Source organism: Musa acuminata, chromosome BXJ1-11, assembly GCF_036884655.1.
Source record: "Musa acuminata AAA Group cultivar baxijiao chromosome BXJ1-11, Cavendish_Baxijiao_AAA, whole genome shotgun sequence".
NCBI lineage: Eukaryota > Viridiplantae > Streptophyta > Magnoliopsida > Zingiberales > Musaceae > Musa > Musa acuminata.
The window spans coordinates 27,505,751-27,517,966 of record NC_088337.1 but is presented as its reverse complement, the minus strand read 5'-3'; the positions used below and the strand labels follow the sequence as shown (position 1 = coordinate 27,517,966).

Here is a 12,216-nt window from a genome sequence, read left to right as displayed (position 1 = left end):
TGAACTTACCGAAATAACTTCGTCATTTCAATAATTATTTGAATTTTGGTTGAATGAAAAATCGAGTTACGGTAATATATATAAATGGTCCATCGACTGACTACGTTTCCAATCCGGTTCGAAGAAGAACCCGGTCGGGTCTGACGACATGAACCCCAATCTGGTCGGTTCCAATGTGGACTAAATGCAAAATATAGGCATTAGAGGGGCCTAATTGCAAACGTTTGGTCCTTATTACCCGATTCGGTAAGCCATTTGGGGCAGCACCGTCGCCGCCATGTGGAGAGTCACCACCGCCGCCGCCGCCACGAGGGGCCTCGTCTCCGCTGGCCGAGCAAGCACTAAACCTACCCTTGATTTCTCCTCCGTTTCCTTTTCGTCTCCTCGGATCTCATCTTCCGTCGATGGTCTCGCCGGCAGCGGAGCGGCGCTTCTCTTTGCTCTGCGACTCCACTCGGCCGTAGATCCGTTGACGCCGAGGCTCGAGAGGGCCTCCGCCGCCTTTTCCACCTCGTCTCCGGCTGAGGCGGCGGCGATGCTCGGATCTCTGGCGCCTGCCTCGTCGTTTGTCTCTCAGATGTCGAGGAATGTCTCCGAGGCCATCCGTCATTACGGCCGCTGCTACTGGGAGCTCTCGAAGGCTCGTCTTAGGTCAGAGTGCTTTGCTTCGCTTTTCTTTTCCAGGTTCATTATACGGTCTTTCACTTAGGATTTGGAGGTTCGATTAGACCGACAATCGATTAATCTTCAACCGAGAGACGTCATTAATAAAATACCATTTTCTTGCTATAGAATATGATACTTCATAAAATACGCGTCATATATATCGTGAGTGATCGTTGTCTGACAGTCTTGTTACCCTGTTGCTCTGTTCACCATAGCCAGAGGAAAATTTCTCTTCTTGCTGGTAGTGGATTGAATCATCTTTTAGTAGTAAGGGATTGTTTATATGAGAATAAGAAGGTTATATCTTGTCATCCATTGGAAGCGTTTTTGTTGTTGGAGCCTTGGTTATTGATGATTTTTGTTTTGTAATTTGTTAATGCTAGAATGTGATAATAGTTGTGCGAGAACTTCTCAATCGGTGTGCTAGGTTCAATTTGTGAATCTATTAATTAACATTTAACCAGGATGGAACAAATATCAAACATCATCGGTTAGTTCTTCTGCAGTAGTTGGATAATGTATCCCCATAATAAAATTCAAGCTTCTATATTACGTTAACATAGCTTGTTAATTATTAGGTTTAGCAATTGATTATATAGTCATTAGGTGGTTTTGACTAGTTCATTATTGGGTTGGATTTATCATGTCTAATGGTCTATGAGGAATTTTTGCTTATTTATGTTTAAAACTTTATGTTTAATTTCTTTTTTATCATTGGATCTATGTTGTATTCTGTCCAATCTTTTAAGGTTTTTATGTGTAATGTATCCATATCATGTTATGTGAGTGTTTTGTATCCATATCCATGCTTTATAGATTCATAGTCTTAATTGTTCTTGTTGCATCTGGCTTTTCGAGATATGTGGCTGGATGTGAGTATCATGTGCACTTGTGGTATATAATTCCCCAATATGAGTATTTGTCTTATGATAAATAACATGTTGGATTCCACTATTGTTTTGCACTAAGGTGGACTGTTGACTAATCTGGTCTTCTGTTTCTTGATGACTAACATATCCATTTTCTTCAGCATGCTTGTAGTTGCAACTTCTGGAACTGGTTTTGTTCTCGGTAGTGGCAGCGCTATAGATATTGCGGGGCTTTCTTGCACTTGTGCTGGCACTATGATGGTTGCAGCATCTGCAAACTCTTTAAATCAGGTGCCCTGAGTCTTGTTTTGGTTATATTATATTTGAAATCCTATATTTTGTTGTTTTCATGATGCCATATAGGTTTCTTGTCCATCTTTTTTTCTTATAACAATTGCATGAACTGTAGCTGAAGATTGCAAATCAATTTTCCTATTTCACTGGCATGTCATAATTACTCTGTAAAAGAGGCTATTTATCATTTTCTTGTAGTTGTAGTTTTAAGCGTCTTTGCAGAAAGCACTCATTTTATGACAAGAAAAGGAAAAAAAAACATCCAACCCTTGGAACCGTCTCTGTAAAAGCAGAAACTTTCTTCTGAAGAGATATATGCAAAAAAAGATAAATAATACATCTACCTATACTTCCATCACCAAATGTCAGCATCCAGTAAATTCCTTAAACTGGAACTTTTGCTAGAGTATATCATAGGTATAATATGTGCTGGATTATCATAGTGCATCTGTTTCAGCCGGTGGCTGGCTCTACCTGTGGTTTGTCTTTGCTTGACCATTTGAAATTTGTATGCTATTGTTAAGAAAGAATTTGTATATTGCTGCACCTTTTCTGGTTGTAATCACAGTCTATTGGTGCAATATTCCAGATGCAAGATCTATTGCTGAATTACATCTTTAATCATATATTGTATATGATTTGAAGATGATAGTTCTGTAACATATTGGTTCTGCTGATGTTCCTTATATTTGTTAATTAATAAGATTTGTACTACAAATTAATGAAGCACCTCCAGCTTAGGAATGATACTGTTACTTAAACTCATAGGCAGTAATTGATTTTGTAGATTTATCACTGATGGTATATAACTTATTAATTTGCTTTCTAATTGAATTACAAAGGTTGTTTGTAAATCCAATATGTAGCGTTATCTTACTTATCCAGGAAAACAAAACTTTAATTATAACTGGTTAGTGCTTCTGACATCTTTATCTAAGTTTAACCACTAGGTTTTCTTGTTTATGTTGGTTTGACTGGTACTCTAAATGCAAGGAAACATACAACTATGTTTCTTTCTTTTAGTTTTGTTCCAAGATCGAAGTGCATGTTCTTATTTTTTTTTCTAAATCTTTAATTGAGGTATTTATGTGTTACACTGACAAATCTTATATGAAATTGAGCTAGATACTGAATCCTGATTTCTCTTCTTTTGTTCTAATCAAATTTGATACATGACAGGTGTTTGAGATTCAGAATGATGCTAAAATGAAAAGAACAAGGCAAAGACCACTACCTTCAGGACGTCTAAGTGTTCCTCATGCTGCCATCTGGGCATCTACTGTTGGGATTGCTGGCACAACTTTGTTGGCTTGGAAGGTTTTGTAATATCAGTCTGGTTAAAATAATTGTTTTAGGCTTTTAAGCTTCCTATGCATTAATGAGGTTGTGACTGATGGTTGAAAATCATCATTGACAAGGTTCTTGCAGGCTAATTACCTGGCGGCAGGGCTTGCAGCTAGTAATTTAGTTCTTTATGCATTTGTGTATACTCCCTTGAAACAGATACACCCAGTCAATACATGGGTTGGTGCAGTAGTTGGTGCCATTCCTCCACTTCTTGGGTAACATCTCTTTCTGTATATCTAATTCAATTATTTGTGACACTGTTGTTGTGCCCTAGACGCTGAATTATCATATTATTAGAAATAAAACATCCAAATGTTGGCTTTGTTTTTCTTTCTACTGGTCTTCTCTTTTCAATATGTTAGATGAGAGGATTTAATTGAAGTAGGACTTGTATATCACCAGTTAACTGATTTATATTCAGAATAAATTCTAATTAAGAGGTTTGAGAGAATCTTATTTGATTATTATGGTTACATTAACTATTCATTTTTTTTATTCACACAATTTGGTTGTTCCCTCTTCTTTCTCTCCAAGATGGATGAAGTGAGAATTTAATCTGAGCAAGGCTTTAATTTTCCTTAGCATGCCCCATAATAGTTTCCTACACAGATGATAGCACAGCTTGCCCAGAATCTTTGCCAGATGACACAACTGAAAAATATGCAAAAAGATGTGTTGGCATATGCATGGGTGATGGGCGTAATATGAACCACCATGTTGATACCATGTCAACCGAACACAGCATGATCGGAAATCCTGGAACTCCTTGAAATATGAGAACATGAGTCTAAGCTCAAGCAAAAGGTTGTTTGTGAGTTGGTGATGGAGACAATACTAGAGGAAACTTGTGATCTAGCATGAGGATTAGATCACTAATTCTTTTGAAATTTTGGACTGTGCATTCTTCCTGAGCATTAGTTGAAAAATTGAGATAATTTGCTTGTATTTTATTGATAATCTTAGGTTTCTTGCTTGCTGTGTTGGAAAATATAATCTAGCAATCATGAATTACTGATTATTGTAGATTATGTCTATCATACCATGAGATTCTATACGCAAAAGCAGCAGTGGCATAGCGGAGAAGTTGTTTATGGTGCACTGTTTTGATATAGAAGAAAATTTATGGTTTGGGTTCCTACAACAAACTGGGACACTAGAATTAAGTTGAGACAAATAATATTGGAGATTATTTCTTTATAAAAATCAGGAGTAGATATTTCTGGATTATTATGTGCATCAGTTGAAGTACAATATGGCAAACTATTGAAGACATTCCTAAGATCTATCACAGTTTTGGTGACGGAAGAAAAAGCAAGCTGATAGTTCGGGAGCAGAGGAGTGGAAAATAAGGTAAGGAGAGGATAGTAATAGTTGGAACCTTAGAGAAGGAAAAGCTGATAGGAGCGGGAAAAAGTTGAGGAGGCTATATTGCCGAAGTGTCTAAATTCCAGTTTGCTATCTCTCAAATATTATTGCTCGTCTTTTCTCCTCCAGGGGACTGGAGAAAGGTCTTCTTTCATTTGTTATGTCTAATAGGTTGAAATATCACCTTGATCAGTAAGGGATATATTCACAAGGAACACATACTAAGATCACATAGGTGCTACTCAGGCCCTATGCGTACAATGCATTTACATCATTGTGTATCCCATGCTAACCACACACATATATCTGTATCAATCTATTCACCTACCTACCTACCTCTCTCTCTCTCTATATGTGTGTGTGTGTGTGTGTGTATACATATATCTATTCACCTATATATATATATATATATATATATATATATATATATATATATATATATATATATATATATATAGACACACACGCATGCTGCACATGTAGGCTGGCACTTCTGTGCAATTTGAAATGGATAGTAGCAATATATAGTTTTGTGAAACGTACTACTGAATTGAATTTTGATGGAAGGAGATGTATGGTTTCTTGCCAGTGTTCGAGTGGCTTGTTCCTATCATAGTCACTTTTGTCCAAATGAAATAGGATAACAAGGCATTCTAGTTTATAACAACCAGATCCTGTTGTGTCGCATTATACTCATTAGCAATTAAAACTGAGCACCCTGCTTGGTTGATGCACTTCATTTTCCGCTTACCATCATTTAACTTTAATGCAGGTGGGCAGCATCATCTGGTGAACTACCGTTAAAATCAGTGATTCTTCCAGCTGCTTTGTATTTTTGGCAGATTCCGCACTTTATGGCCCTTGCTTATTTGTGTCGCAATGACTACATTGCTGGAGGGTTTGTGTTCCTTTATTAACTACAATAGACATTCATAGTGCATTCATAATCATACCCGTCTTTTATTTGCTACTGTTGCCTACTTGATTCAGGTTCCGTATGTTTTCTCTTGCTGATGCTTCTGGCCAAAGAACTGCTTTAGTGTCCCTAAGGAACTGCCTGTATCTGCTTCCTCTGGGACTATTGGCATATAATTGTAAGTTTCTAACACATTAGAATTATTCTCCATTCAGAGACATATGTAAAGTACCTTTATCTCCGATAATGCTTTTCATATATCAGTGGAATATCAGGTATGAATAATAGAACTAACCAAAATATTAAAAAGAATGCTTTTATAGTTTTCAAGTGTGGATTTCGTGGTTACATTTTTTTCTTCTTTCTCTTGTATGACATAGACATTGTCCTTCCTCCTCGTCAATGAAAGAAAAAGTGCTATGATACATTTACAACCTTGTGTAGCTTTTGTTTCTTTGTCGTAATGCTTCTAGTTTTAAATTTAGACAAGCTTTCGTTTTCTTGGTTTCTATAGCAGTATGCATAAATGGATAAAAAATAAGGCATTGTCCCTGCGTTTTCTTTTTGTGTTTTACTTTTACTTTTTTTTATTTCATTTGCTTTGTTTTCTTTTTCTTTTTCTTTTTTCTTCACTTAGTTGAAGAGCCAAGGCAATGCACACTTTTCAATCCATGCTGCTTTTGCTCTTCATAAAGTTCAAATTGGTGACAAGTTATCTCCGGCTATGAATTTGCAACAGTTATGCATGTACACCTCTTAAAAAGGCATACATGAGAATGAAATAACAGAATGGTATATGTTTCCTTTTCTCTGCAGGGGGTCTTACTTCCAAGTGGTTTGCACTTGAATCATCACTACTCACAATTTTCAGCAGCATTTCAGCCCTATTATTCGTTCGTGAGCGAACATCAAAGAACGCCAGAAGGATGTTTTACGGAAGCCTATTATATTTGCCTGTTTTTATGTCTGGACTCTTATTGCATAGGCAGCCTAATGAACAACACGAGCATGTGATCTCCGAACCTACCACAATGAACGTTCTTCTATCTGAAGTTGAAGTGCATGAGGGAAACAGCAGCAGCACTGGGCAATACAAGCAGAGGAAAGATCTGACTTGCACACAAGCCCGTCCACCCATCGCCTATGCATCAGTTGCTCCATTCCCCTTCTTACCTGTACCATTGTATGTCTCCCCCGACTCGTGAGTACCATATTACTCCCTTTCCAAACTTAGTCTTCTGGAGTTTGTAAAATTGGCATTTGTATTTGTTTATAGTGTTTTGGGTGGAGTAAGTAATATTTTTCTTTTTTTTTTCTTCACTTGTGAGCAAAGCTTACTTCCATATTGGATGTAATAAGCCCTTACAAAGTTGGCTTTGCCAACCTTCGGAAATGGAGATATTAATGGACGCTACAAATCCTTCCAGTTGATAAATCACCAGCAATCGAGCGGTGTTGCTGCACTGCCATTTATGGACGAGTCATTTGATTATGCCTGTATCGATGTTTCACTGTCATCTTGCTGTGATGTATATTGTGGTCTTAGCATGATATTTATCATGTCATTTGCCACAAAAGCGCCACCTCTTTTTATTTTTCTTAATTGTGGAAATTATTTCTAAATCCATTCCATTTAATACGGTCATCATTGCTGCAGCCATTGACATCCATCCTTACGGTGCTGCATTAATAGCAGAAAGCTGACGCAGATACAACATAGTTCTCGGAAGGAGAGACGAAAAGGACAGCCCACGGCAACAAGCAAGAGGACAAATCCACCGGTAACCATGTCTTCCTCGTGCAGCGACAGCATCAGCAGCAGCCCCTTTATTTTCATCGACAACCGCGTACTGCCCTCGCGAGGTGATCGGCCACGTATCGGCGGTGCGAGCCACAGAGTCGGCCGAGCCCACCACCACACCCCGCGCGGCTGTGTCACCCGCAGAAGTCGTTGGGATCAGGAGAGGCGGCGTTGGTGGCGGGGGGCACGGTGCAGATGCCCTGCCGGTTGAGCTCGGCCAGCACCACGTCGGTGGATGGTGACTTGAGGCCGAGGGGGAGGGGCAGCCACGGCTTGCTCATCGTCTCCTTCACCAATTGGTCGATCATCTCCACCTGCCATTTCAAAGACAGACTTGATTTCCATCCCTCTGATGTGTCGATGAATGCAGAGGAGACGGTGAAACTCGAAACGGTCGGTCGTGTGCTTTTACCTGATGGAGGTCATAGGATTCTCTGAACATCTCGTTTCTATCTCCATTCATGTCGAAGTCACTGCTCATCGGAGACCTCTGCACTCGTGCAATCTCAAAAGTTCAAGAACAATGGAACTGCAAAATCCATGTTAGATACTTCAATCAAAGTGCACGCTCACCGGTGAAGACATCCGATACTGGCCGTATTGGGTGACAACAGGACATCCCCATGCATCAGCACGAACCTGAAACGAGGCAACACACCACGCCTCTCAGTGCCATGCAGATGAAGGTTATCGAAGACACACATAAGAATATCTTACACCAGGAAATCAAAGCCATGATGATAGACGACTCGATCTGTGGTAATGGAAGATAGAAGAGAATGTGATGGTTGGGTCGCTATATCATTTACCAGTGGATAGGTCTTCCAGGGCCAACTTTGTGGAGGTGGATGCCATGCCGCATAACCAGCATGCCCCCACATTTGAACACCATGGCTGCGGTAATTTGGATGACCCCAAACAGGATAAATCTGATTTGTTGGAGCACCACAGTTGGGATGATACGGAGGGTATGCCAAGATCGGGCGCGATATGCAACCCCTTGCAGTGGTGTCTCTGTGTGGTTGCCATCTCCTATCTTGGTCTTTCGGCAGAATGTGTCTTCTATGCATCCGATACTTCTGCAAGAATTCAATCATTGTTAGCATAGAGCCGGTTATCGATGTGCGAAAAGTATGAAAGGAAGAAGAGGCCAGCCATATCGAATTTGAGGTCATGTCTTTTGAATGCTTGACATAGCAATGTACCGTAACTGGCACAAGATTCTGCAAGATTAAGATGCCTTCAAATATGTAAGCTGATTCCTTCACAAGTATTACAGTCTTCAAAGTTTGATATCGTAAATTATTCATTTAGATACACAAATTTGAAAAACCACTTGCTTTTAGTGTTGATTGCCATTAAATCGATTTGATCTATACAAATCCTAAGTCATTTACAGTCTGATTTATGAGAAAGCACAATGACAGTATGGCTATGATCCTTAAGTTCGTGCAATAATCTGTGCCCCGGGAATGGTCATATTTCTATCTAGCAAACATTAAAGACACAGACTCAAGGAAATGAATATGGTGGTCTTTTCTGAAACAAAAAAGAGGAAAGAACGACGATCACAAAATAGGCAAATGTTTCGTGTGAACCTGCAAGTGGCTAGCAACATTATGCCTTGTAAGACCCTCCACCTTCATCAGTTCTAGGATCTTGGAAGGAATTGCCTGCTCTATTCCCAGCTGCTCTACGGCCTGAACAAACCGTCTGTGAAGTTCTGGAGTCCAGTCCACCTACAATACCGAGAAGTTTAAACACTATAATCATGTCCAGTTGTTTAAAGTTCTGATGACCAAGCTGCAAAAACTTATCAATTTGGTACCTTTGTTTTCTTTCTGTTGTTTCTGCCACCATTTAAATAAGAATAATCGAGAACCGATTTTTTCTTCTGTACATCGTCCGCATGAGATTCTATATTCTCTACGCTATGCAAGTTGGAAGGTAGAGATCCTGCTTTAACAGAGCTGCACTCATCAGTTTTGGAACCATCTACTGAATTAACCTCTTCTTCGGCTGCAATATGTTGGGCTTTGGAAGGTAAGGCATCCACAGTGTTAGCAACACTGATTGAATTATCACAAGTGTTTTCGACTGATTTTGACGCCGAGCTACTAGACTTCCTTGGTTGTAACAATTTTTTAGCAACCGAGCAGCATGTCACATCCTGGAACTCTCGGTCTGGCGGGAACCTTCCTCGTTCCAGTTGCGGAGTTGAAGGTGCTGATAACCTGTCATTTGCCATGGTCTTTTCACAACCATGTTTGCCATCAATCTCTGTTACTTTCTCTTCAATTTTGTGCTCTGATGTTTCTGACTGGATTCGGAGCATAGAAACTACGGTATCTTTGATGGGCTTCAACGATTTCGACAACACACTGCCTCCTGCGTTGAGGGCCTGTTCAGGAATAATCAATTCAGAGAATTTGTTATCGTCTATAACCGATGTTGTTAATTGTAGATTCAAAATGAGATGCAAAGGCACCTTATGAACCACATGTTGCCATATGTTCCTGAGTTTGTCTTCGGAGAGTGGCTTCTGAAGAAACTCTGCTGCACCAAGCTGCAAATTATAGAGCGGACCGAATAAGAAACTCAACTATTACATACATGTTCAGATATGTCAGGATGATTTGAAAGTTCATCACGGCACTGCACAAGAACAAATGAGGTCACAAACATACGATCCACGAAATATGATGAACTCACCGCTATGCATTTCATCATGGTGCTCAGGCAGTGTTCATCCGAGATAACTGCAACAGAAAACACATCACTGAATTCCTAATTGTTAATGTGGCACAGCTCCTTTCTTAAGAGTTTCAAATTTGTAATTGAATTAAATATAGAAGGGAGCTTCACTTGAATGTGTGATATGATCAGAATCTAATTGCAGCTAATTTAACAGTGCATTTAGTAAATTAGAAAGAACAAGATGCATTTTGTTCGGCATAAAGCAGCAACCAGAAGTGTTTATAGCTGCACTAACCGATGGTAGGAATGTCCTGAGCCATCTCAAGAAACCTGAAAGTGCCACAGGAATCGCTTGCCGTCACCTGCAAAAGTTGGATCTTATGAAGCCTATTTATCTTTGGTTGTGAAATTTGTGTTGAGAGCAGTTCAAATTAATGTATTACCTCCACAATAGAAACATGAAAGCTCTCAGCGTCCTTCGAGATTGCTTCCAGTGCGTCTTCTTCACTATGATACAAAGACACTGCACAGCAACTGAAACATGCTCAGATTCATCACACAACAGCACAATGCATCCAAGATTACATGTGAGATTACAAACACAGCAGCTTATCAGAAGCCGCAACAAGTACCCAAATAGTCCATTTCCTCGAGTTTAGATTTCGTTTCGGCGGCGGAGGCCTCATCTTTCTGGAGGAGCAGAATCTTGAGCCGCTTGGGGAAATCCTTCCATACAACAAAATCATCAGTGGCACCAACCATGGCGGCCTTCACATCATTGTTCCTCAAGGCCACACCTCTGTTATTGCTCCGGACCACAATCGTAGAGCTTAACCTATGCTCCAAGAGTTAAAAGGACTGAGACCCTCAGCCAAACACAAGACACTGAAGTGAACAGAGCAAGCAAAGAGGTGGAGGAGCAAATCAACTGATGCTATTAGAGCAAGGATGAACTGCTCGTCCTAAGACAGACAGATCAAAATTCCCTTAACTAGTAGAAGAATCCATGTGCATGTATTTAGAAACACAATTATTCCTACTTGGATCCGTGTCAGTATCCAAAGCCCTTTTGAGGGAAAACAAGATTGGCCAAGTCCGAATCTGACAAAGAACCAAAGCAACAACAAAAGGATAGATTACTCCTGCCATATATGGAAGCTGAAAGGTAGACAGATTCACAGGTCGGGTTAGGGGCATCAGTACCAACCCTTGCAACAGATCAAAGCATCTCTACTGTCGCTCAGTACAGGAAGCTAACCGTGCAGGATTCAATGGGTCTCTTTATGCATGGAGGGATGGTACAACAGAAAGGCCGCACAGAGGAAGGACGGGAGCAAGTCGGTCGGTCTTCTTTCTCCTCCTATCCTTCGGAGCCGAGATCTAGATTCAAGAGATACAACCACTCTCTCTCTGACTTTTCTTCCTCAGCTTTTCTGCCTGCCTTGAGAAGCACAGCGCGTGTGCTGGCGATGAATGCATGTCTCCGAGAGGTTGCTGTCGGTCGATTTGAGCCACAGGTTTTAGAGCTGTGCATCGGTAAGTCTTTAATGTCAGAGAAAACCATCTAAATCACAAGAAGAAAGAAAGAAAGACAAGGTGGTGCAACATTTGATTCCAAAGCCATCAGAAGAAGTGACATGTTTCGATGCAAATGTGACGCATTAATGTCTCCTTGTTCTGTACGGAGTTCACTGTCATCAGCTATACAGAGTTATACACCTTTTAAGATTTGATGCACTTTGCATGGTGAATGAAATGTTTTGGTGGCAATGTGTCACCTACGGAAACAACTTTATCATGCAAAATTGACCCCCCAAAAAACAATGAAAAATACAAGTAACATGGGAGGAACAGTGAACACTCGGTCCTTTGTCTGCTACATCTTTTTGTTCTATTTTTCTCTTCGATCTAATTCATTCTCTAGATTGAGACTTAAAGTTAGCCATTATTGGCCTAACCACTACCACCGTGAAGAGAGAGAGAGAGAGAGAGGACCACTGTGTTGCTGTGCCACACCCAAAAACTCACGCAAAAGAATCTCGGGTTGATAGGAGAGGCCAAACATTAGTAGCAAGAGAGAGAAAGAGAGAGAGAGAGACAGACAAGAGAGAGCACCAGTGCGTTGCTGTGGCGCACACCAAAAAAAGCTTGTGGGTTGATAGGAGAAGCCAAAAAGCTGTGGCAAAACATTCGCTCTCAGTTGGATTAGATTTGGCTTACCGATAAATCTAACTTATGACCGATGACAGATCATGCCATTT

At 40.2% G+C, this 12,216-nt stretch overlaps 2 protein-coding genes across 6 annotated transcripts; one reads left to right on the top strand and one right to left on the bottom strand.

Moving 5' to 3' along the window:
- The first annotated feature begins 251 nt into the window (after window positions 1–251).
- Window positions 252–6,875, top strand: LOC135597457 (protoheme IX farnesyltransferase, mitochondrial-like). The gene is made up of 8 exons (XM_065090421.1): window positions 252–651; window positions 1,697–1,826; window positions 3,009–3,146; window positions 3,258–3,391; window positions 5,314–5,439; window positions 5,532–5,635; window positions 6,274–6,658; window positions 6,791–6,875. The coding sequence occupies exons 1-8, from the start codon at window positions 278–280 to the stop codon at window positions 6,810–6,812; spliced, it is 1,413 nt and encodes a 470-aa protein (XP_064946493.1). The 5' UTR covers window positions 252–277; the 3' UTR covers window positions 6,813–6,875.
- Window positions 6,876–7,117: 242 nt separating this feature from the next.
- Window positions 7,118–11,495, bottom strand: LOC103971738 (two-component response regulator-like APRR2). 5 transcript variants are annotated; one of them, XM_009385842.3, is made up of 13 exons: window positions 11,159–11,495; window positions 10,996–11,056; window positions 10,588–10,790; window positions 10,399–10,478; window positions 10,251–10,317; window positions 9,971–10,017; window positions 9,747–9,824; window positions 9,087–9,659; window positions 8,857–8,997; window positions 8,068–8,337; window positions 7,832–7,897; window positions 7,671–7,748; window positions 7,118–7,572 (listed from the first exon to the last, which is right to left on the bottom strand). In XM_009385842.3, the coding sequence occupies exons 3-13, from the start codon at window positions 10,715–10,717 to the stop codon at window positions 7,393–7,395; spliced, it is 1,710 nt and encodes a 569-aa protein (XP_009384117.2). In that variant the 5' UTR covers window positions 10,718–10,790; window positions 10,996–11,056; window positions 11,159–11,495; the 3' UTR covers window positions 7,118–7,392. The 5 variants fall into 5 exon arrangements, with proteins under 5 accessions (XP_009384117.2, XP_064946491.1, XP_009384119.2 ...); XM_065090419.1 differs by having other exon boundaries at window positions 11,163–11,495; XM_009385844.3 differs by lacking the exon at window positions 10,996–11,056 and having other exon boundaries at window positions 11,163–11,495.
- Between the last annotated feature and the right edge of the window lie 721 nt (window positions 11,496–12,216).

Excerpts from the sequence above, each read along its gene's own strand:
- LOC135597457 (XM_065090421.1), top strand. The coding sequence starts at position 278 with ATGTGGAGAGTCACCACCGCCGCCGCCGCCACGAGGGGCCTCGTCTCC. Across the intron at positions 652-1,696 it reads CTCTCGAAGGCTCGTCTTAG|CATGCTTGTAGTTGCAACTT; the intron begins GTCAGAGTGCTT and ends CATTTTCTTCAG. Across the intron at positions 5,440-5,531 it reads AATGACTACATTGCTGGAGG|GTTCCGTATGTTTTCTCTTG; the intron begins GTTTGTGTTCCT and ends TACTTGATTCAG.
- LOC103971738 (XM_009385842.3), bottom strand. The coding sequence starts at position 10,717 with ATGGTTGGTGCCACTGATGATTTTGTTGTATGGAAGGATTTCCCCAAG. Across the intron at positions 10,318-10,398 it reads TTCATGTTTCTATTGTGGAG|GTGACGGCAAGCGATTCCTG; the intron begins GTAATACATTAA and ends CAACTTTTGCAG. Across the intron at positions 10,018-10,250 it reads TCAGGACATTCCTACCATCG|TTATCTCGGATGAACACTGC; the intron begins GTTAGTGCAGCT and ends TTTCTGTTGCAG.